This window comes from Monodon monoceros, unplaced genomic scaffold (assembly GCF_005190385.1).
Source record: "Monodon monoceros isolate NGI ecotype Baffin Bay Population unplaced genomic scaffold, NGI_Narwhal_1 Super_Scaffold_18, whole genome shotgun sequence".
NCBI lineage: Eukaryota > Metazoa > Chordata > Mammalia > Artiodactyla > Monodontidae > Monodon > Monodon monoceros.
The window spans coordinates 125,022,166-125,048,256 of record NW_021703774.1 but is presented as its reverse complement, the minus strand read 5'-3'; the positions used below and the strand labels follow the sequence as shown (position 1 = coordinate 125,048,256).

The following is a 26,091-nucleotide window of genomic DNA, read 5'->3' as shown; positions in this document are numbered from 1 at the left end:
GAGCCTTGATTGGCACCCAACATTCCTGACGCTTAATTCAGGGTGTTTTACCTCAGATTAATTTTCATATAGTGAACTGAATTCCAAATATGAGATAATGAAAAAGACTCGGACATCAAAAGCCTTTAGTGTTTCCTTACAAATCTAAGTCCAATATGTTAACATAGTAGTACAAATAATCTTATTCATAATATATTCAAATTGAATAGAACTCATGGGAAAGTTTGTCTCTGAAGTCATCCCTGTCATCTGCATATATGAAGCCATCAGACTTTCCTTCAATTACTGATAACTCGCCAATGTGAATGAATATTACCTCATTTGCAAATGAATGGGGGTTTCTAAAAGCATATGGGAAAATTTCCTCATCTTTATTGGAAATAAATGTGCAGTGCATTACCTATGCTATAATCATTTGGCTTTGTGGTATCATAGTGAAGATAAAGGCTTTAGGAAATAAGAGAAATTTAAGAACTGAGCACACACAAAAAATGAAGAGTGTGATACTTATAATGTTAGATCAGCTGTACATATTTAATTAACATTGTGAGCACTTTTCTTTAGTTAAAAATTCAATCTCATCTGTGATACCTGTCCTGGTTTGTCATGTCATAAAGGAACTTGCCATTTTTTTTTTTTTATTAAGCCATGTGTGAATGTATCACTTATATTTTAACTATGTAAAATAGTATGTGCATAGGAATGAATCTATAACTTACAGTTTTACGTTAACGTTAAACACTGATACTGATCCAGAGTATTGTAGAGGATTACAATTTAAAGAATTCTTAATTATAATCCTTTTCCTTTTATATTTTTCCACAGACGGCTTGTGTATATGTCAGTTTTTTTATGTGCGTGTGTATTTGTTTTAGATTTACTGTTTTTCAGGCGCACTTCTCTGAAGTAAGATGAGTTGTCAAAAATTCTGTGTGGCTTTTTTACATTGGGGTAAGTTATTTGCTTTTTAAATATCCATATATGAGGTAGAGATTTTGCCCTTAGAGATGCTGTTTCCTTTAATGGCTAATCAAATTTCCCGTTTCCAGTTAGGAATTCTCTTGCTCATGGTTAAAAATGCAAACCAAACAAACGTATAAGTGTGAAAATGAAAACTCTTCCCAACCTCCTGGGAACAATGTGATGTGTATCCTCCCAGGAACATAACACACACACACACACACACACATTCATATCTCTAGTACACACACACACACACACACACATATCTCTAGTTGCAAAAATAGAACTGGTCTATACATTCTGCATATTTCTTTTTTCCACTTAACAGCTTTTCAATTTATCATGACAACTATTTTGCCAGTGTTTACTGATTTACTTATTTGTTTAATGGTTGCATGACAATGAACTGTATGAATGTACCTTAAATTATAAATTTAGTTGAACAATTCCCATTGATAGACAATTCTTTTTCCATAACAGATAATGCTACATTGAAATTCGTATACATATATCTTTGTGTATTTAGAAGAGTATTTCTATAGATTAATTCCTAACGAGGAATTTCTGTGTTGAGTAGTAAGCACATGTTTGAATTTGATAGATACTGTGAAATCTTCTCCACAAAGCTCTGTGCCTTTTGCAGTCCCAACATGAGTATATGAGTGGTATTCCATTGTATTCCTGCCAAAGATGCATGTTATCATTCTTTTACCTTTTTGCCCTGTCAAAGCAAAATACAACATCTCACTTTAATTTTATTTATTTGGTTATTTGTGAGATTGAGTACTGTTTAGTGACCATTTCTATTTTTTTATGTGATTTTCTAATTCACATACTTTGACTATTTTGTTGTTGGATTTTATTTGTCTCAATTGATTTTTAGAAATTTCTAAAATGTAGATATTTAGCTCTGTATTATTCAAGGTTCTCCAGAGAAGCAGGAACAATAGGATTTATATATATCTAGGATGAGGTTTATTATAAGGAATTGGCTCACATGATTATGGAGGCTGAGAAGTCCCAAGATTTGCAGTTGGCAAGCTGGAGACCCAGGAGAGCTGATGTTGTTAGTTCCTGTCCAAACAATGGCAGGTTTGAGACCCAGGAAGAGTAAAGCTTCAGTTTGAGTCCAAAGGAAGGAAAAGACTGACGTCCCAGTTCAAGCCTGTCAAACAGGAGGAGTTCCCTCTTACCCAGTCATTTTTGTTCTATTTAGGTCTTCAATTGATTGGATGAGGCCCACCCACATCAGGAATGGCATCTGCTTTACTCAGTCTACTGGTTCATCCAGGAACAGCCTCACAGACACACTCAGATTAACATTTGACCAAATGTCTGAGCACCCTGTGGGCCTAGTGAAGTTGACACATAGCATTAACCATCACAAGCCCTAAGAATTTATTATGTTTTGCAAATTTTTTCTCCTTGCCCATCATTTATTTTCTAACTTGGTTTTCTTTTACAGTTCAGAATATTTATACATACACATTAACACCCTTATACATACTTGGAAACAAGATATCATGACATTTAAATATTTTAATTTTCTTTAGCAAATGTAGCATTTTTAAATTATGAATACATATATCAGATGATAGTCAAAACTTTAATTGTCTGTATCCAGGAGCAGTTTACTTGGTGATAATATTTAAAATAAATGGCTACCATACAGAATAACAGATTTGTTCTAAAATGCAAAGGAAATGTCATTTTAAATGGTATTCCCCATTATGACTCTAGTAAACAATGACAAGATAATGTTATAAGGGGATATTATCAAGGGATGGTGTATACCTTGGGAATTCCCACCTTGACTATCACCAGAAGAATGCTTTCAAAAATTAAATGTATACTAGTCTTCCTCCTACCTATTCCTATCTCTCGAATATCCTCGAGAGAAAGCTTAATAGACATTTTTTTTAGAATCTTGTGTTTTAAATTTCTGTGAAGCATAGCAGGCTTCTGTTGGAAAGTAGTCACACAATGCCAGTGACTTTTGAGTATATAGTTGACCCTCGAAGAGCATGGGTTTTCGCAGGTCCACTTATACTCAGATTTTTTTCAATAGTAAGTACTGCAGTACTGCACGATCCAAGGTTAGTTGAATCTGCAGATGCAGAAGAACTGTGTATACAGAGGAACCGTGTATAGGGAGGGCCAACTATAAGTTATATGCAAATTTTCCACTGCTCAGAGGGTCAGTGCCCTTAACCTCCGCATTGTACTATTCTCAGTTGTTTCTTACAGCATTCTAGAGATATTTTGATTTTTTTTTAACTCAAATCATTTATTTAGACTGTGTTCCAAGTTTTGGAAATTAAAGTCAAGCTATCTTTAACAAAACCTGTTTTCTCTGGCAATGATTACCTGTGTGTCAGCTAGTTCTGGGCATCTTTTTGGCTACTCTAATCTTTTTGTTTTTAATTTTTATTTTATATTGGAGTATAGTTTATTAACAATGATGTGTTAGTTTCAGGTGTACAGCAAAGAGATTCAGTTATACATATACATGTATCTATTCTTTTTCAAATTCTTTTTCCATTTAGATTATTTCAGAGTATTGAGCAGAGTTCCCTGTGCTGTACAGTAGGTCCTTGTTGGTTATCTGTTTTAAATATAGCAGTGTGTACATGTCAATCCCAAACTTCCAATCTTTAAAAATGCTCTTGGAGCTTTCCTTGTTATATATACTGTTCTTTGTCATTTTAGCCATATATATATTTACTGAAAATATCCAGGATAATTCTACTGTTACAGATTTCAGAAAAACTAGACCACAGGGGGCTATCAAAGAGTGGTAACATTCTCTCTTACATTCTCTATCTAATTTTTATTAGGCTCCATGCTAATGTTTCACATTGGCTTTCCAAAAGGTTTGTGGTTTGGTCAAGCTTTGTGAATTGGAAGAGGTCTGGGGCCATGTATAACATATGATAGGATGATAACAGATGTCATATGATAACATATGCCTCCAGGTGAATATATATTTCCCTCTTTGGAGGGAAAGAAATATCATTTGCAAAGGAAGCATGTAAACAAAATAGAATCATCTTTTAATTAAACTGATTCAGTAGTTACTATGTCTAAGACATTCATTATTACATTTTAAGTTTTAAATAGTTCTTTGAGGATTTTAGGCTAATTTCAATTCAGCCAACCAAATCTTCCATGTGCAGCTATAAAATATAATGCTTTTAATTAGTACCAATACATATTCATGGTTTTGTAAAATGAAAGAAATACCCAGTTCTCTTTTTAGTGAGTTCTAATTTCAGAAATAAATGTTAGAAGGATTGAAGTCCAAAGGAACATAGTTGCAGTGAGGATTCACTTTTGGTGATGTTATAATACCTAATTGTTATCAGTGTGGGAAAAATAATACTAGTCGTGTTAATCATTTTTGCCTTAAATTTTGCATCTGATACATGTTTATATTAATTAACATTAATAGAAAGTTCTAGAAACCAAATTGTTAACAGTCATTACTTGTGTATTTGAATATTTTTACATGTATTACTTTTGTAATTTAGAACAATACTTTTGTGAATTTTTAAAAAAATTTCTATTTTCTTACATTTTTACATTTACCATAATCCTTCAAAAGTCTCATTCTATACAAATCCATGAAAAATTCTTAGAATTTTCATTCTTCATTACTTTGTATATGAGGAAACACAGCTGTTGGATCGTTAGGGTAGCTTATAAAAGAAAGAGTTATGGAGAATTCATTATTTTATTATCAAACAACTACTCATTAAAATACAAGTATCACTTCTGAGGATTTTTGCGGGGGGTACAGGATTATAAAATTGTTCTTAATTTTATGTGTCTAAAAAGTGATAAATTGTCTTTAATCAGCAGTGGACGTTTCCTGTAAGAAGTCTGTCATTGTGCATCAGTTATTGGAGAATGCATTAAGGACATGTCTTATATGATGTCATATATCTGGAGAACCATGGGCAGATTCAGGAAATCATCCAGCTGTCCTGATGTTGAAGACAAACCCTTTCTAAAAGCACTCAGTGAAAGTAGTGTTAACATTTCCGTGTTATTCTCATTAAGAAATATTAAAACAGCACGTTAATGTTTGCTTATATAATTGCACATCCAGATACTTACCATTTATGCTAGAAGTTCATTAGAATAATTTATTTTTTAGAAAAGGAAATTGGAATATTTAGCTATAATTTCCTATCATTAAAATATAATTATGAGATGTTAGATTAATGAGGAAAATGAATTGTGAATTTCCAAAAAAGGGGTGCTAACGAGTGAAGTTACCTCTATAAATAAATGCACCCTCTTAAGTGTAACACTTTGTTCAGTGGAAGCACAGAGCTATGGATTAGGCACTGATTGAACACTTAGAAAGTTAAGTAATTACTATTGAGCACTACATGGCTTAATCTTAGATACTTCCTATTTATGTCTAGTCAAAATGATTAATTGCTTTTCTGTGTGTCTTTTAAATGTCCTAACAGAATTTATTTATGTGATAACTGCATTTAACTTGGCATATCCAATTACTCCCTGGAAATTTAAGTTGTCTTGCATGCCACGAAATACAACATATGACTTCCTCTTGCCTGCTGGAATCTCAAAGAACACTTCAAATTTGAGTGGACATTATGAGGCACTTGTTGAAACTAAACTTAATTCAAGTGGTACCTACTTATCTAACTTATCATCCAGAACAACTTTCCACTGTTGCTTTTGGAGCGAGGAAGATAAAAACTGCTCTGTACATGCAGACAACATTGAAGGGAAGGCATTTGTTTCAACAGTAAATTCTTTAGTTTTTCAACAAATAGGTAAGTATTTTAATGTTCCAAACATTACCTCTTACTTAACTGTATTGAACAAAATGGTTCTATTCTCTGAAACCTGTGTGAAATAGATGTCTTATGGATGTGATTCTGAGCACACATTATTATTTTATATTAGTAATAAAATTAGGACCAAACTAATAAGTCCCCAGTTATTTTCTATCCCCTAAAAATAAAATAAAAATGTAATGAGGGAACTTTTTAACCTTAGCATACATTTCTTGTAGTCTTCTAAATTGGCTTTAAAATAGAAAAAGTACAACTAATTTTTGTTAAGTAGATAAAATATCAAATGGCAGATAATACTGTTGAGTTAGTTAAAGCAAGCAAGGAATCTCTCCGTAACCAAGGAGAGATCAAAAAAACCAAATCAAGGTTTTTTTTGTTGTTTAAGTATAATGCATACTAAATGTAGCTCATGTTGTTAATAATTCTGCATGTGGAAATCTAAACAACAAAATTATCTCCAAGCCTCTGGAAAAGCTAAATAGAGCAGAGACAATTGACTTAACACTGTAGAGACCTACAGTATGAAAATAAAGACGTACATAATATAACACTCCTATGTAGGGTTAGTCAGAATTTCTCAACCTCAAAATTATTGACATTGTGGGCCAGATAATTCTTGGTTATGGGGGACTGTTCTGTGCATTGTGGGATGTTCGAAGCATCCCTGCCTTCTGCCCACTTAATGTCTGTTAACACTCACTCCCCAGTTGTGACAATCAAAACATATCTCTAGACTTTGCCAGATGTCCCTTGGAGGGCCAAAGCAGCACTGATTAGATGGAAGAAACACTCAGTTTGTTGAAATCAGGTTAGGAGTAAGGATAAAGCATAACTGTGCAATAAAATCAGAGTTTTGTTTTTTTTTTTTTTTTTTTTCGGTACGCGGGCCTCTCACTGTTGTGGCCCCTCCCGCTGCGGAGCACAGTTTCCGGACGCGCAGGCCCGGCGGCCATGGCTCACGGGCCCAGCCGCTCCACGGCATGTGGTATCCTCCCGGACCGGGGCACGAACACGTGTCCCCTGCATCGGTAGGCGGGCTCTCAACCACTGCGCCACCAGGGAAGCCCCTAAAATCAGAGTTTTAAAGCAAGTTAGATAACTCCCAGTGTCTCCAACTGACTCTATAAGCATTTAAGTTAATTTTAAATGACACAGTTCTTTAATTTGTAAGGGAACTTAACTTAGCCATTCCAATGATTATTAAATATATTAAGAATGAACTTAAAATGTTAGGGTCCCTGTGATGAGCTGTAAAATGATCAAAAAATGTTAGGACTTTTTTCGATTATCAAGTGAAATGATTTTGATGCAGATTTTAATTTTACGTATATATATAAAGGCTAATAATTCATTATTATTAAATGAGTTTAAGTTTTTGTAACTAAAATTACTAGGTTAAGTGGTGGTTATTCAGGATTTCCATTTATATTCTGCCATATGGGCTGTTTACTTCATAGGACTCAACCTATGCAAAATCCCTACTAGCTAGAAATCCTTCAAATGGGGAAATATGTTAGTGGCGCTTAAAGATAAGTATTAGTGTTGTCTTAAGTTAGTCATGATTTTCAACTATTGCTATTCTTGCTCTCTAAATTACAAATCACTAATAGTTTATCATTGTCAGGTGAGTTTTTCAGTGTACAGTGAAATATACTCATATAAGTTGTATGTGGGGTCTGTAATATTACAATAACAGGAATTTAAGGGCTTCCCTGGTGGCGCAGTGGTTGAGGGTCCGCCTGCCGATGCAGCGGACACGGGTTCGTGCCCCGGTCTGGGAAGATCCCACATGCCGTGGAGCGGCTGGGCCCGTGAGCCATGGCCGCTGAGCCTGCGCATCCGGAGCCTGTGCTCCGCAACGGGAGAGGCCACAACAGTGAGAGGCCCGGGTATCGAAAAAAAAAAAAAAAAAAAATTTAAGATGTGCATCTTAGTTCCAATGTGAATCACCATGCTTTATTGCTAAAGCAGACACTTAAATACTGCCCCAAATTTGCTTGTACCTTGATATTTCATGTTCTCTCGTCTCTTGGAAAGTGAGGATGAACTGAGCTAGGTGAGTTTTGGGGTCTTCTGTCCTACTTAAGTGGTTCAGGATTTTAAAAATGTTTGAGAAACAATAATTGAATTTAATTATCTTACTTTGTGAAAAAGGAAACTGAAGGCCAAAGGGACTAAATGGGCAAACACATACGATCAGTTAGAGCCTGTTCTTTTTCTTTCAGAATGGGCAGTGAAAGTTGTATCAGAACACTGGTAAATTTAATTTAGCTCTTCTCTTTCACTGAGTTGTTCAGAATGTTTTTCTCGGGTTTAATTTAGTTTATTTTTAATTCAGGTGCAAACTGGAACATACAGTGCTGGATGAAAGAGGACTTGAAATTATTCATCTGTTATATGGAGTCATTATTTAAGAGTCCTTTCAAGAATTATGATCTTAAGGTCCATCTTTTATATCTTCTGTAAGTACCAAATAAATAAATTTGGACATTTCCATGACACAAGTTTTTTTGAAATGCAAGAGTTTCCATATGCAGAAGTAGATTATGAAAGCTCTTCTATCTCCGCATTTCCTTTTATATCAATGTACATTTCTGTACTTTTTATACAACCATCTTCTCCATTAGGTTTCCTCTTTTCTCCTCATGTTGGTTCAGGTAGCAAAGCATTGCAGATATGGATGGGCATATATTCTCAAAAAAGTGTGAACTCATTTCAGTAGTGTTAGATATTTGAGTGGAGAAGGGAAAATAGTTTATTTATTTTTCTGGTGGATTTTTCTCTCATATTTGATCTTTTTATTATCTTAAAATGTAAGTGCTTTTTATTTATTTGTGCTAGGTAGAGAGCCATGATGGTGGTTTCAAACAGCCATACACTTATGATTCTAACAGCTAATATGTCATTCAATAATAATAATTCCGGTGATAATACATATCATTTCTATTTGAATTTTAACTCTTTAAAATTCATTCTCATTTGTTCTTTTATTTGATGCTTAAGAAGAATGTCACTCACCTCCCTCAGTTCTGCAGTTATTGAGGTCATATAATTAAGGGGCAGTGTGCTAGAAACTGTCCATATAAAGATGAATAGAGACAGAAAGTAGAATGATGGCTACCAGGGACTAGGGGAGGGGTAATGAAGAGTTCTTGTTTAAATGGGTTCAGAGTTTCAGTTTGGGGAGATGAAAAAAGTTCTGAAGTTGAATGGTAGGGATTGTTACCCAACAGTGTGAATGTACTTAGTATCATGAACTGTACACTTAAAATGGTAAATGTTACGTTATGTATATTTTACCACGGTAAAAAAATTTTAAAGAAACAAAGGTGTCAAGAAAAAGATGTATTCATAGACTTTACTAAATGTGTATTTTTAAAATCAATTTATTTATTTATTTTTGGCTGTGTTGGGTCTTCGTTTCTGTGCGAGGGCTTTCTCTAGTTATGGCAAGCGGGGGCCACTCTTCATCGCGGTGCACGGACCTCTCACTGTCACTGCCTCTCTTGTTGCGGAGCACAGGCTCCAGACGCGCAGGCTCAGTAATTGTGGCTCACAGGCCCAGTTGCTCCGCAGTATGTGGGATCCTCCCAGACCAGGGCTCGAACCCGTGTCCCCTGCATTGGCAGGCAGATTCTCAACCACTGCGCCACCAGGGAAGCCCCACTAGATGTGTATTTTACATCAACTTTTTAAAATAACTGCAATGGTTGATTTATGTATTTATTCTCACTGTTTTGCCGTATGTTGTTCTATGTATTTTTAGACTATATTGTTGGGTGGATCTATGTTCTTAGTTGTTACATCTTCTTGATGTATTTTCCCATTAACCTTTATACAACATTCTTCTTTGTTTTGTATCTTGCCTTTAGTTTTAAAAATATATTTTGTCTTACATATATATTTTTTATTATTTTTATTTATTTATTTTTCGGTACGCGGGCCTCTCACTGTTGTGGCCTCTCCCATTGCAGAGCAACAGGCTCCGGACGCACAGGCTCAGCGGCCATGGCCCACGGGCCCAGCCGCTCTTCTGTGGCATGTGGGATCTTCCCGGACCAGGGCACGAACCCGTGTCCCCTGCATCGGCAGGCGGACTCTCAACTGCTGCCCCACCAGGGAAGCCCGTCTTATATTTTTTTAAAAAAAGAATAGTTATGATCTCTGCTCTTGAGCCACTCACAGGCTAGTGGTTGGGACAGATATGTACAAATATGTATCAAAATAGGGCTTCAGTTTTAGTGGTTACTGATGTGCACTTGGTAGGCACATGAAGGTGTGGGAGCACAAGACTGGTGTGAGAGCCTTATGTGGGGATGTCTAGAGCACTGGTGGCAAGAGGAGTGAAGGTTTCCCAAGGAAGGAGATAGCTAAGTTGAAACTTCAGGAATGAATAAGAGCTAATAACAAAAATATGTGGGCAGGTAGCATTGAGAAGCATATCAACATCACCTGGAAATATTTTAGAAATTTAAATTTGATAACTCTGTCCCAGAACTAGAATCAGAAATTTTGGGGGTGAGGCCCATCAATCTGTATTTTATCAAGCCCTTTAGATGAATCTGATGGAACTAAAATTTGAAAATTTCTGGTGTAAAGGTAAATAAGACAAATTTTAGAAGAAAATTTGCATAGCTGCTACCATCCTCATTATGTACTGATTATCAGACTGTAGTTAATATTTATAACTTATGTTAGACTGCTGGACTAATTTTTTTTTGACCTCGCTGCAAGGCTTGTGGAATCTTAGTTCCCCACCAAGGGATTGAACCCGGGCCTCCAGCAGTGAAAGTGCTGAGTCCTAACCATTGGACCTCCAGGAAATTCCCTGGACTAATTCTTAAAGTCACCCCACAGGAGTAGCCCAGATAGGGTGCCCCTGCTGTCACATCTGGTCATTGAGTGTCTCTGTGATGATTTCCACCTCTAATACTGGTCACTAGATGAATCTAGAAGCCCCTGCTAGCCCCTGCTGCTTTAATGAGTGCAATTCTCATTAGGGCCAGTGTCTTGAATGGGAGTATCTGATTGGTGAGAACGTGCCGTAGCTGCTAGTGTTTCAGCCTAACAGAAGAGTAGATTTCCCAGGCAGATCCTGGGCAGCCAGGTGGATAAATGTCCACAACAGAATGACTGGGCTATAAATCTCTAGAGGCCCAAGAAGCCTGCTGAAGTAGTAAAGTGAGAAGGTAGAGGAGTAATGGGCAAATGCACGGCCAAAGGTGAACATGTAAAGGATGGGAAAGAATGAGCTTGTTTCTAGTCTATAGAAAATGACCCAGCAGGGAGAGAAAAATTGAAGATGTGGTAGAAGGGGACCCATTGAAGATACATGACAGAGAGTGAATGGTTCAATAGGCAAGTTCCAGAAAAAGAGCACAGATGAAGGGTTGGTCTTAAAACGTATTGAGAGAAGAAAGGAAGCACTGTGGTGGATGAGGATATATTTGACGTCTGGGCAGAAAGTTTCCTGCTTTATTAACCAAGACAGATTTTAGCTCAGAGAAAAGAATTCCTTTGCAATGTAGTACATTTTTGTGATGACCTGAATACTTTGGGTGATGATTAAAATCTCACTAGGTGCCTATTCAAGAGAATTTCAAATATTATCCGTGGGCTATAGGGTAATGTGCTCAGTTTTAAAGCTCTGTGACAGGATTTATATTTTATAATTTTTATAATGTATAGGCCATAGTTATGTCTGAGGTCTGCATTTTCTGAAAAAGATATTATATATGAATATGTCAGAACATTACAAAATTGCATAGTAAGTTAGCTACAGCTGCGAATTTGAACTTCAGTCAGCTAAGTAGTCATTGGTCTGTTCATCTAAATGGTAAGACCCAGAAAAATGAGAAAATTATGATAAACTAAATAGATTTTTCAACTTGCTCACATGATGAATTTAGTAGATTCTTTTGACCTGCTTTTATTTGAACTCAGGTTTCTAAAAAATATTAATACAGGAAAACCTAATTGCATGCAATTTGAGAAGCATTTTCTTTTCTTCTTTTTTTCTTGCCACTTTAATTGTTCTCTCCATTGTATGATTTGGTTAGTTTTACCAATTGTCACGTACTATTTCCACCTTGAATTCTATTTTTGTGTGCATCTTTGGGCAATATATCTCCAAAAATTTAAATAAGACTCTTCAGATCAGGAGGAAGAGCTGGCCCATATAACAAATGAAACCTCTGTGGAAGAGGAAATCCATAAGGATGGTTACTATAGAAAAGTTTTCATCAAAATCACCTCCCCAAGACATTAGAGAATTCATGAGAGAAGTCTTTCAAATGCTTCCATGTGTAAATAAGTATGTATTTAAAAGGAACTAAAACCTAATGTTTTTAAGGGACTTAAAGCCCTATAAATATGTCCCTTAAGGGAAAGCATTGTTTAAGGTCAGATATTAATGTTTGTCCGAGAAACTGAAGGAGAGATACCGTACAAATGTGTTATTTTTGAATTTTCTCTTAGACCTAGGAAGGAAATCCTCTTCTTCCTTTGTGAGGTGCCTATGTGTACATCAGACACTGAGCTGAGTGTAGGGAACAGTGTTAAACAGCTCAGACTCAACCCTTGCCTTCTTGGAGCTGATAGTAAAGACAAAGAACATAATAAAGTCTGAAAATGCTGTGATGTAATAAATATGGGGACTTTGAGAAACATATGCTAGAAGTATCTGCCTAGATTATAAGGGGGCAGAGAAGAATGAGCCAGAGAGAGTGAAGAGCATTTGCAAAGGAACACAGTCACATATAGACATTTGAGGACTTGAAAAGTTCTGTGGTTGGGAAGCTGGGGAATGATGAGAAATCAAGGTGGATGAATAAGCAAGGGTTGTCCAGGGAGTTTGGACTTTTGTAACTGCTAACACCTAGTTTACTTTGTCTCTTCACTGTCACTCTTGTCAGCATTCTTGGTGATTTCAGCATCAATCTGGATGATCTTCAATTTCTTGAAAGCTTTACTTTTACTCTTCTCTTTTTCATCCAACCTAGCTTACCCATTCTCATGGATCTTGTCATTAGCAGATAAGCTTGCTCTTTCTCTAATCTCAGTTTCAAGGATCCCACTCTTTGACCATCTCTCCCCCTACCCGTCATGTCAGGCCTAGTCCCTCTGTCACCTCAGCCTCAGGAGTAAATCTCCATGCCCCTTGGCTCTGCCCTCTGGGCCCTTGGTTCTGCCCTCTGATTCGCCTTCCATTTTTTTTATGAAAAGTTACACATCTCTGCAGCTGAGTAGTTTTCTCAGCATGCTTCCGGTTGGCACAATTTGGGGAATCCAGTGGCTTTGTGTCATTTTGTACTCCTTCAGTCTAAGCTAGCAGTGTTTCTGCTACTGTAATTCTCTCACAAGATCACACAGCCTCCTGGGAATCTTACTGGGGTTCACTCCGTTAGATAAAAGCCCGTAGGTCTCTTAGAAATAAGCTCTTCTCTTTGCTTAGAAGCCATTTCAAACATCCTTAGCCATCTGGAGAGGCTGGGAATTTTACAACTTTCAAGTCCTAGTTCCTTTGTTTAACAGCCCTTTTGTCAATGAATATCTCTCCTCTTGAAACAGTAAGGAACCAAGAGGCATTTTCAGCACTTGTTTGGAGATCTCCTGAAATAGATCACCAGATCAGTAGGCACATTCTACACTGTCCACAGAACTGCCGATGTGTTACTTAGCTTTCGACCACTATGTAAGAAAGATTCCCTTTCCTCCAGTTTCCAATATCATGTTCCTCACTTCTTTTTGTGTCCTCGCTGGCAGTGTCCTCAAACTGTAGATTTCTACTAACAGCCTGTTCAAGGTGTTTTAGGCTTTCTCCATCATGCCTCTTCAAATACTTCCAGCCTGTGTCCATCACCTAGCTCCAAAGCCACACCCACATTTTTAGGTATTTGTTATAGCAGCATCCCACTTCCAGGTACCAATATCTTCCTTGGCTATCTATGCCATATGATAAATTACCAAAAATTTAGTGGCTTAAAACAACAGTTATTCATCATTTCACAGTTTCTGTGGGTCAGGAATCTAGGTGCAGCTTAGCTGGGACATCTGCCTTAAGGTCTTTCACAAGGTTGCAATGCAGATGTCAGGTAGGAGTGCAGTTATTTCAAGGCTCAACTTCAGGAGGATCTGTTTCCAAGCTCACTCCCTAGGCTTCCAAATTCCTCATGGGCCACTAGACAGAAAGCCTTAGTTCCTCCCAGGCTGTGACTGGAGGCCTTCTTCAGTTCTTTGTCCTGTGTATTCTCCATAGAGCACCTTACAACATGGCAGCTGGCTTCCCTTAGAGAGAGCCAGAGAGACCCGCTGATGACCTTGTTTTTGATTTTCACTGGGAAAGCAGGAGGTGGAGGGGGCGGGTTCAGGTTTTTGCTTTTCTCACCAAAATCTACCAGCCTGCTCATGTCAGTGCCTATGCAGTTTCCTTGTTTTCTTTAGTTGCTGGTGAATTCTCTGGGTTCCAATATAAAATGAACACTTTCTTCTGTGTTTTGAGTCCCATCCCCTGTTGTCACTCAAGGACTTTGTTCTGGCAATTATCCCCTCTCTCTCCTGCATCGTCAAGTTTTCCTCTCAGCCGATACACATGCTGCAGTAACTCCCACTTAAAACATAGATTTCCTCGATCACACATTTCCATCAAGTCATCACCCCATTTCACTACTCCCTTTAAAGAAAACCAAGTTTTGAACTATGTGAATACATGTCTTCAGAAGTTAATATAAAAAGTCAGCAAAAGTGACTTCTGGCCATGAGGGAATAATAAGTTCTAGGATTACTCTTCTGTCATAAACAACTAGAAAAGTCTATAAAAGTAGAAAACATCTATTTTCAGATATTGGACAAAGGCAGAACAGAACGTGATTCCTGAGAGGAGGAAACAAAGTAAGTTCTATTTTACTCAGGTTTTCCAGGCTGGAGGCAATTTCCAGGACATGGCACAAGGCTGGGGAACTCAAGCAGAGCCCAGCAATATTGCTGAATTGAGGAGACAGAGAGAAGAGTTCAGAGGGTAAAAGGGGGCTTGATTCATAGGGCAGGGTACCTGAAGCAGGGAGGTACACAGGAGTTAGCACTGGGGTCCCCTCGATTCTTTGGCTGAATACCCATCTGTCTATGATCTTGGGCAAGAAAACTTCTAGGAAGAGAACAACTACCAGGAGCTGTAATCTAAGCAATTCCCAGAGGTCACACAGGGCCAGGAATAATGAAAGTTTCCAACAGGGAGACTTGGAGAGACCTTGTTGAATATCACTGACATTCAGTAGAAACCCCATAATAGCCACACTTTAAAAGTGGGGCCAGATTAGCCCTAGAGTCAAGGCTATTCTATACTCCCCCCAAAAAAGCTTAAAAGAAGCTTAAAAGGTTCACACTTAAGTCACCCAAGTAACTTAGCTGATTGCCAGAACAAAATCCAACATTCTTTAAGGCAAAACAACATAATCCAACACTCAATTGTAATATTCACAATGTCTGGCATCCAGTAAAAAATGGTACATATATGAAGGAAGAGGAAAATATAACCCCAAAAGAAAAAATAGACAATAGAAGCAGACCCAGAAATGGCAGAGATAATAGAATTAGCAGACAGTTAGTTTTAGCATGCTCCACATGCTCAAGGATATAAAGGAAAACATGAACATAATGAGGAGAGAAATTGACAATATAAAAAAGAACAACTGAAATTTTTAGAGAAGAAAGATGCATTATTTGTAAACAAACGTGCTCAATGTTAATTGGGACATTTTAGGCATAGTGTTATTTAATTAAGAAACAGTGTGTGCAGGCCACAGTGCTAGGCTCTGTGAGAAGTACACTTTCCATTCTTTCTCTCTTACCTTTTTTCTTTCCTTCCCCCTCCTTTTTTCCTCCTCCCTCGCTCCCTCCCTTCCTTCCTTCCTTTCTTCCTTCCTATCAAGATGGACTCATGGATTATTATTTTATTTTGTGAGCTATATTTAGTTACTATCATTATTTATTTTATTGCTCACACTGTCCCATATTTGGCAGTGGGTGCTTATGTAAACTGGCCTCTGTGTCCTTTTGATGTGTTAGATCTTTTTTTTTTTTTTTAAAATAGGACTCCTTACTTTCTAGCACTACAAGATGTTTCAGGTTGATTTTATACTTTTCCTGCTCTGACACTGGTATCAGCCATTTTTCCAAGGAGCCCTGATTCCTTTCTGTTGGAGAACGATGTTTACAAAGTGGTATCGGGGGGCTAGATGCTCACTGTTACTTGGGTGGTATTGTTTCTAGGCCCACTCAGCTACATAGTTATATGTATACATACACACAGTACACACATAATGTGTATATATAATACTCACAAGTCTATATTTTTATATCTCTCTGTATATACACATATTAAAAGCATATTAAAACCCAAAGAATGTTGGATTTTGTTCTGGCAATACTAATGTCTCTTGTTCTAGTTCAAAACCACAGGATCTATCCTAGCTTTTCTTTTCTTTCTTTTTTTTTGTAACTCCTTTTTCTAGCAGTGAGAAATCTTGCTTCCCTTTCCAACAATATATTACCTAGTTGCTCAGTCCTAGAATACACACAAAGTAGTTTTGGAATAGCTAAGCCATACCACCATAGAAAACAAATAGGGTAACTAGAGTGCAATGTTTGTTTAGACTCATTTTGCCTTTGCTAAAATTCTGTGTTCTGAAGTTAATTAGGATATCCCCTCCCCTTCTGCCTCAGGTGGTTGTATTGTTAACTTGATGTACATTTAGGTCTATTTGTTTTCGTTTGCATTCCTTTTTTATTTTCTTTTTTTTTTCTTCCTCCCTCTCATCCTTGTTGATTTTCCATTTGTTTGGTGATATTGTACATCTGATGAGTACTTTGTGTTTTACAGAATGCTTCTTAAATTTGTCTCCTTGATGAAATACATCTAAGTCAACTTCTCACCTGGGCCTAATTCATGAGGTCTGGACTGGATTTGCATTTCTATCAATTTCCAGATGATGCTGATGTTACTGGCTTGGGGACCATACTTTGAGAACCGCTGGTCTATGACACTTATTAAAAACAGATTCCTTGGCCCCAGACCTACTGAATTCTCCATGGAGGGTCCAGGAATCTATTGTGATGAGTCTAGTCTGGGACACTAACCTGTTCTTTGAAATTACTTGGGATTGGTAAACTAGATTTTGGGGAGTAACATTTGTATAGGTTACCAGTCTGAGATTTAAAATGCGACTTGATTAAATTATACACAAAGCTAATGCTAAATTTTCCAATTCATGTTTATTGGTTTGCCCACTATGTTTTGCTCTCAGTTTATGTCACAATCAAGAACACTCATTTGGTGTTATTCCTGTAATAATTTAGTATAGATCTTTGCTTAGAGAAACATTAATATATTCATAGAAAAATTTGAGGGGAACAAGTAATTTGATCAAAGGTCAGATGATAGAATGTGCTTTCTATAAACCATTTGTGGCTAAAAGATGAAATTTCAGTACTAATTATATATCTAATTTTTGAGTGGAAATATTGCCAAAATTGTGAAATTTGCAAAGAAGCCAAATTTAAAATTTATTTGACCATTTTTTTCACTTGCAAGTAAAGTTTACTCACATATAGAGAAATTAAATAAATAGTGACACTGAATTTGTGTGTGTGTGTGTTGGCAACGCGTAAAATATTTTGCTGCGTAAACATTTTTCAAGAATTTCAGAAATTCTTAAGTTTTGGTTATTTTAAGCCAGTGTATCTCGTTCTTATTTTAAAAATTTGATCACCATTTTAACTTATACTACTTTAAAATTTTGATGGTTTAAAAGTAGCATTATCAAAATTTTAAAGTATCATTTGATGTTCATAAATACTTAAAACTTTCTTTTTTTTTGCGGTACACGGGTCTCTCACTGTTGTGGCCTCTCCCGTTGCGGAGCACAGGCTCCGGATGCGCAGGCTCAGCGGCCATGGCTCACGGGCCCAGCCGCTCCACGGCATGTGGGATCTTACCGGACCGGGGCATGAACCCGTGTCCCCTGCATCGGCAGGTGGACTCTCACCCACTGCACCACCAGGGAAGCCCCTGATGTTCATAAATACTTAAAACTTTAAAAAATCTTTTGGAAGGTAATAGAAGTTCTTATGCTGACTTTGGCAAGTAACAAGGCTGGTGTATTACAGGTTTCACACAAACTTGGAAAAACTTCTGCTGTCATAAATATGAGAAATATCTAATGTTTTCCTCAAGGAAAAAATGATTTGAAATGATTCTGTAATTCTCTAATGTTCTGATTTATCGAAATATTAACATAATTCAGATTATAATTATTCTTTAGTTGTGGCCATTAAAGTCTTTATCAATCCCCTAAATAAAATGACAATGGTAAAAGTGAAACTTGTCTTGTAATAAGACAGCTTGTAATGATAAGACAGCTTGGGTGTGATGAAACAAGCACTGAACATGGAAGTATGAGACTTAAGATGAATTCCAGGTCTACGTTCTCTTTGAGCTCAGTTTTTTACTTGTAAAGTAGGTGTTATTAGTTCCCTCATAAGGGAACTAATAAGGTGGTTTGAAAAATTGAATTAGTGATCCTCAAGGTGTTTTGTGTACATTGCAAATATGTTATGTAATGAAATTTGATGATATATTTAATGTGGTTTCCTTATTTTTGTGTCTTTTGCCCATCAAATACCCACCTGTAGGGAGTACAAAATGTTTTTGGCCTATAGCTGGGATTAAAAATTTTTTTCTTAAAAGTCTAGAGAGTAAATATTTTAGACTTTGCCCACCGTACTGTCTCTATCACAACCTTGTAGTCACAATTAATATGTAAATGAATGAGCACGACTGTGTTTATGGACACTGAAATTTGAATTTCATATAATTTACGTGAATCATGGAATATTCTTCCTCTTTTCTTTGTATTGTTTTAAACCATTGGTTAATGTAAGAAGTCCTTCTAAAAACGGGTGTTATTTCGGCTGCAGGTTTCTCACCCCTGTTTAGAGCATTTGAAAACTAGGTTTAGGTTCATTCTTAGACTTTCATGATGGGGTTATCTGTTGGAGTGGTTTGGGAAATTACTGAATGGAGTTTTGTTTTTTTTTAAAAAAAACACCAATTATGAAATACTACAATATATGTTGTATATATACATACTATATAATATATAATCATTGTATATAGTCATTATTATGAATATATATATTTGCATATATTTAAATTGTAAAGAAAATGAAAATAGATTGATTAAATAGAACACAACAGTGAAGTGGTAGAGAAACCACAGAGTTAATTTCATTGGTAATCAGCCGTATTCTACAAATGTCCACTGTATTTAGAAAAAGATGGCATTGGTGAGACCGTGTAAAGTAAGACAGTGTAATTCTAACTCTTCTTTTTGTTTTAAAAAAGAAAAATCTCACCAGAATTTCCTATCCTTTAAAAAATATTACTGGAGTATATGTGTCTTGTTTTCTGTTCAGTTCTATTTGTGGCTTAAAATTTGGGAGTTCTTCAGTCAAAGCATAATACAAGCTGCAAGCATATTTCTGACATAAATAACCACAATTCATTTAATTTGTTCCATACTCTTCTGATAAAAGCTTTTATTTTAATATTTGAAAAACACATAAAAGCCATGGTGTGATATTTTTAAAAACATTTCATTGGATTTGTTTAAAGATTTAGATAAAGTTGAAAGTGCTAAGTCATACCACCTCCAATTCAAAATGGAATTTCATGGGTGTATAGCCCTTTAAAGTTTTTAAAAATACTTTTATGGGGCTTCCCTGGTGGTGCAGTGGTTTAGAGTCCACCTGCCGATGCGGGGGACGCAGGTTCATGCCCCGGTCTGGGAGGATCCCACGTGCCGCGGAGCGGCTGGGCCCGTGGGCCATGGCCGCTGAGCCTGCGCGTCCGGAGCCTGTGCTCCGCAACGGGTGAGGCCACAACAGTGAGAGGCCCGTGTACTGCAAAAAAAAAAAAAAAAACTTTTATGTAATTGTCTTTTATATTCACAAAAACTTAATAAAGACAGATGGTTCAGGCATTTTCTCTGTATTACTGTTTAAGGAGACCAAGGCTCACAAAGATGAACTTACTTGTCTATGGTCTTATGGTTCATAAGCAAACAGAAAAACCTAATTTAGGTCTCAATGTTAATTTAGTGTGCTTCTTACAATAACAGTATCCCTTCCACAGTGCCCAGGATATTGCTTTGCACATCAAAATGTCTTGTAAATGTTGTTTCCTGATTGATGTTTCTTTTTTAGGACTAAAGGAATACTAAAGTCTAGCTCAGGAAACTTGAAAAATCTATCATAATTCAAAACACTTAATAATTCGTGGGGTGTGTATGGAAAGGTTAGGGTCCGTTTCTCTCATGTGTTTATATCTGAATACTCATGTATAGGCTAATTAGCACAGTTTCTAAAGCAACACTTTCTCCACGTTGAATTTTTAGTTAGTATATTTATCTCTTACAGCTTTTTCCTCCAAAAGGACTGAGGTCTTTTCTGAAGGCAGTGATCATGCCTAAATATTAATACTCTCTCCCTGTCCCCAGGTTCTTTAAAAAGCGTGCAGTGGCTTGGATACGAGGCAGCAGGTGTTTATGGACAGAATGGGGGTAGCTCAAGCAAGACAGGGAATATGAGGCATGGATACCCCCCGCCCCTGCCATGAACTTCCACCCTAAAGACTTCTCATTTATACCAAGGCTTAGACTCTCCATGGGATGAGGCAGATTAAAAAAACAAACACGAAAAAATCAGAAATAGCAACTGTCTGTGTCTTGGTTGCAGGCTGTATTCTCTATGCCTTGAGTTGGGTAACCCTATAAGATAATTACAGTTATTTTTTAAAGTTAACCCATTCATTTGTAGGTTTACAGTGATAGGCAAAGTATTGCTTAAAAACTTTTCCCTAGATTTCCTTTTTTTTGTAAACAGCTTTTCTGACATATAAGAATATAAAATAAACTGTACATATTTAGTGTAAACTTATAAGTTTTGATATATGAAACCACTCATAAAGTCTTCACCATAATAAAGAAAATGAATCTATTGTCAATCACAAAATTTCTTCTTGCCCCTTTGTAATCCCACCCTCTACTCCTACCTGTGGTACCCTACCACCAGCCCCACCTCCCATCCCCCACTGTCCCCAGGCAATGACTGATCTGACCCTTTCTGTAACCAAAGGTTTCTTTGCATTTTCTAGAATTTTATATAAATGCATTCCTACAGAACTTTTGTCTTGCTTTCACATGGCATGATTATTTTGAGATTCATTAATGCTGTGTGAATCTACTGTCAGTCCATTCCTTTTCATTGCTGAGTAGCATTCCATTATATGAATATACCACAGTTTGTTTGTCTACTCACCTATTGATTGATAAATGAGTTGTTTACAGGTTCTGACTCTTACAAAGAAAGCTGCTACAATTCTCTGTACTTGTTTGTGTACATATCTCTGTAAGGATATATGCTTTTACTTCTCCTGGATGAATACCTGGGAATGGAATATGTAAATTATATAGTAGGTGTATGTTTAACAACTTAAGAAATTGCAAAACTGTTTTCCAAAGTTGTATCATTTTACATTCCTACCAGCAGTGTATTAGAGTTCCAGTTCCTGCATACCTCTTCAATATGTGATATGATGAATCTTTTCAATTTTGACCATTCTAATATGTGGATAGTAGTATTTCATTGGGGTTTTAATTTGCATTTCCTGAATAACTAGTGATTTGGGGCTTCTTTTCACATGTTTCTTTTCATTCTATGTATTCTGTGGAGAAGTGACTATTGACATTTTGGCCTATTTTTAATTGGATTTTTTAATATTATTATTGAGTTATGAAAGTTCTTTATATCTTCTGGCTTCAAGTCCTTTATTAGAGAGATGACTGGCAAATGTATTCTCTCAGTCTATGACTTGTCTTTTGTTATTTTTTATCTTTCACAGTGTCTTTTGAAGAACAGAAGTTTTCAATCTTGATAGAAGTCCAATTATCAATTTGTTCTTTTTCTTTTTTAACATCTTTATTGGAGTATAATTGCTTTACAGTGGTGTGTTAGTTTCTACTTTATAACAATATCAATTTGTTCTTTTGTGGATCATGCTTTTGTGTTTCATCTAAGAAATTCTTATCTAAACCAAGGCCACAAAAATTTTTTCCCATATTTTCTTCTAAAAGATTCATAGCTTTAGACTTGACATTTGGATTGATGATCCATTTTGAATTAATTTTTAGATCTGATGGGGGGTATGGATTAAAGTTGCTTTTTGGGGTGGGGAGCATGTAGATATCCCACTGTTCCAGCACAATTTATTGAAAAGATTACTTTTTCTCCACAGAACTGCTTGTACCTTTGTAGAAAATTGATTGTACATATAGGTGCTGGTCTCTCTTCTGTTCCATTAATCTATTTTCCTATCTTTACACTCATACTCCAATGGCTGATTATCGTAGCTTATTAGCTGTAACTTCTTGTTTTATTACTTTAGTGGTGGCTTTACGATTTAGAATATAGGTCTTTGACTTATTATAGTCGAACTGATATTATACCTCTAGCTGCTATGACACCACTTCGTGTATAGTAGAAGAACATTACAACTGTGTACTTACAGATCTCCCCCTTCCCCAAGTTTGGTACTAATGTCATACATTTTACTTCTACCTATGTTATAAACCCAACACTACATGGTTATTATTTTTGCTTTAATCAGTCAATAAATATATACCCTTTTAGTTAAATTTCATTTCTTTATGTGGAACCAGACTTCTATCTACTAACATTTTCTTTTTGCCTGAAGGACTTCCTTTAGCATTTTTTATAATGCAGGTCTGATGATAATGAGTTATTTCCATTTTGGCATGTCTGAAAAAGCCTTTATCGCATGTTTATTTTGAAAGATATTTTTACTGCATATAGGATTTAGGATCACAATTTTTCTTTCCTTTCAGTACTTCACTGTCTTCTTGTTTATTTTATTTATTTATTTATTTTTCTGCGGTACGCGGGCCTCTCACTGTTGTGGCCTCTCCCGCTGCGGAGCACAGGCTCCGGACGCGCAGGCCCAGAGGCCATGGCTCACGGGCCCAGCCGCTCCGCGGCACGTGGGATCCTCCCGGACCGGGGCACAAACCCGTGTCCCCTGCATTGGCAGGCGGACTCTCAACCACTGCGCCACCAGCGAAGCCCATTGTTTATATTATTTCTGATAGCTAACCTGCTTTAACCCTTGTCTTTGTATCCTTGTTATAATGTATCTTTTTTCCCCAGATGCTCTTTAAGGTGAGTGTGCAGAATAGCTGCCCTCAATTTGGATATTGTGTCCTACATTTTAAATATATCCAGTGCTTTCACATCTGTGTTAATACTTAGCTCTTCTTTTTCCATATAGGCTTGAAGTATTAGAAGAGTCACCTCTGCTCCCCCAGAAAAGCAGTTTTCAGATTGTTCAGTGCAACTGCAGTGTTCATGAATGTTGTGAATGTCATGTGCCCGTGCCAACAGTCAAAATCAATTACACCCTTCTTATGTATTTGAAAATCACATCTGGTGGAGTAATTTTTCACTCACCTCCAATGTCAGTTCAGCCCATTAATGTTGGTAAGTTGTGCATAAAAAAGATACTAGATATCAACATCAGTCATACAAACAGGTTGAAGATTGCTTACGAAGTTTTTCACTAGCTTATCTTGCTTTGCCCAACACTCTAAAGATGGTAAGTGTAGTTCTAGGGAGTATTAAAAGCAGCTTCTGGAATGATTTAACAGCAGTATAGATATCTCTGCAATTGTAACTTAAATTCTTTTTGAAAACAGTTTGATTTCTTTAAATCCTGGATCCGTCTAATGAATATTTATTGCTTGGTTATTACTTTTTCACATCTCGGATAACTATTTCTGAAAATAATTGAAAGCTTGTTTTTACCTGAATTTATGCCTTCAGTAAGCATTCCTTAGAGGCTCATGGGTGTCAGCCACTGGCCTAGGAGCTGGGGAAACAATGGTGAATACCTCACAGAACAGGGGCAGACAGTAGTGGGCAGAGAGAAACAGTAAAAACATAAACAAATAATTTGCTGTACAAATCTGACCTTAAGAAAAACTCAAATAATAGGCAAAGACCCATATTTTCAGTGCAAAGATTCCCCAAATTTATTTGATCAACTGGAATGTATAATTACATATATTCAGTGTATTGAGTTATTCAGTGTGAATAATATAGGCGAATGTTAACAAACTATTAACTCAGTTTTGTATGTGTATATTAAATTATATATTACCTATGATACATAATTTAACGGTGCTACTATTTTACATTTACATTTCCTAAAACGATTGTATACAAACGCTTTATATGCATCTCTGCATCATTGTTTTTGACATCACTAGAGCCACTTTTCCAAGTATCTGACACACTTTCCCACACTGCTTTACCTTCACTTCTGTCTAAGTTACTGAGGAAATAGCACTTTTTGAATCTGCATATGACATCATATTTAACATTAGGACTTTAAAATAACTTGTCCTCTAGGGATATATTTGTGATCTCCACAATGTAATTACAATGATATACAAGGAATTCAGTCATGACGTTATACCACAGGGAAAAATACAAAATCTATAAAGTATCATCATTTTCTGTTTTTAAAACCAGTTCTATCAGGTGATTTTTAGAAATATTTAGAGCCAGCATTGAATTAAATTGTTTTTAAAAGTAAAGTAGTTAAGAGAAGTTGCTGCGATAGACTTTATAAGAACCTTAAAAATGATTTTGTCTTATTTCGGATAATTTTGGGGAAAAAATCTTGCCTCGTATTGGGATATATGTGATAATATTTTTAAAAGTGCTATAAAAGAAATAAGAGAAGTTGTGTGATGGAGAATGTCAGGTGTAGGGGCTGTTATTTCAGTTATAGATGTCCTCTTTTAGAAGATAGCATTTAAGCTGAAAGAAAAGAGATAGCCATGCGAAAACAAAAGGTGCTCCAAGCAGGAAGAATAGCACTCATAAAATTCCTGGGATGGAATGAGCTTGGAAGTTGGAAGAACCAAGTACAAGACTCTTTTGCATGGAATGAATGAAGTAGGAGAATATTTAGAGATGCGGTTAGAGAGTCATCTGGGTCCAGGTCATACCATAAACCAGGGTTACAACTTTTGGATTTTATTCTAATTGCAATGGAGGCATTTGAACCAGGAGAGTGATATGATCAAGGGTGTGTGTGTGTGTGCATGTGTGCGTGTGTACGCATGCATATGTTTAAAATTTATGCTGCATGTGAAGAAGGAAATTGATGAGGAAGGAAGGAAGGATAGTTGCAAGAGTAGAAGCAGAGGAATCATATAGGAAGCTGTTGGCTTAGGGTTGTTGCAGTGGAGAAGTAAAGAAATGATCAGGCTTGGGATCTATTTAGGAGATGGTGCTGACTGAATGTTCTAGTGGATTGGGTATGGAGTGTGAAGGACAGAGAGGAATCAAGGATAATAGTTAGGCTTGGACCTGGGTGGTACCAGAATAGTGGTACCAGATGCTGAGATGGGGATATTAGAGACGATTAGGTGTGTGACATACTATGTTTGAGATGCTTATTAGAAACCGAAGAGATGTTGAGTATGTAGTTGGATATATGAGCCTGGAGTTCAGGGGAGATATATATTTGGGAGTCTGTAGCATACAGATGTTTATGGGATTGTATGAGATCACATATTTAGAGTTCAGTGAGAGAAAGACTGAGGGATGATCAGAGAGAAAAGAGGAGTAAAGGAGTGTGGTGGCCTGGAAGCCAAGTGAAAAAAGTATTTCAGCTACTCACGGAACAAGCAGTAGGAATACTGCTGAGAGATGGAGTAAAATGAATCAGACAGTTGACATTGGATTTGGCAAAGTGTAGTGACCTTGGCAAGAGTAGTTTCAGTGGACTAGTGAGAAGAAAGACCTGATCAGAATAGGTTGCTCAGGAAAATGGGATGCAAAGTGGAGAAAGTGAGTATGCCAGCTCTTTGGAGGAATTTTCCTCTGAAAGAAGCAGGTAGATGAGGTCTGGGACTGAGTACATAGGGGGTCCAGGGAAAGATTTATTTTTAGATTTCTAATATGAAGACATATATGTATGCAAATAGGAAATGTAAAATAGTTTATAATTTTATGATTTCACTTCTGTTTGGTGTCTTTGTTTTCTGTCTTATTGGTCACGAGAACTCAGTGAATTTCACCTGTTGTTTCTGGACTTTACGGTTTAGATATACCTGCTTTAAAGTAACTAAAATTTGTAATATGTCACAGAAAG

General features: G+C 36.6%; 1 protein-coding gene across 6 annotated transcripts in view; it reads left to right on the top strand.

Annotated features, from left to right (window-relative positions):
- The first annotated feature begins 271 nt into the window (after positions 1-271).
- The window catches only part of LEPR (leptin receptor), a 75,276-nt gene continuing 49,456 nt past the window's right edge, over positions 272-26,091 (top strand). For 3 of the 6 annotated variants that reach the window (XM_029228445.1, XM_029228443.1, XM_029228448.1), the window contains exons 1-4: positions 4,746-4,991; positions 5,445-5,774; positions 8,137-8,260; positions 23,197-23,405. In XM_029228445.1, the coding sequence (XP_029084278.1) occupies positions 4,886-4,991; positions 5,445-5,774; positions 8,137-8,260; positions 23,197-23,405 (769 nt within the window). In that variant the 5' untranslated portion in view covers positions 4,746-4,885. Of the gene's footprint in view, positions 952-4,745; positions 4,992-5,444; positions 5,775-8,136; positions 8,261-23,196; positions 23,406-26,091 lie in introns of those variants that run through there. The other 3 variants (XM_029228444.1, XM_029228449.1, XM_029228446.1) reach the window with 3 other exon arrangements.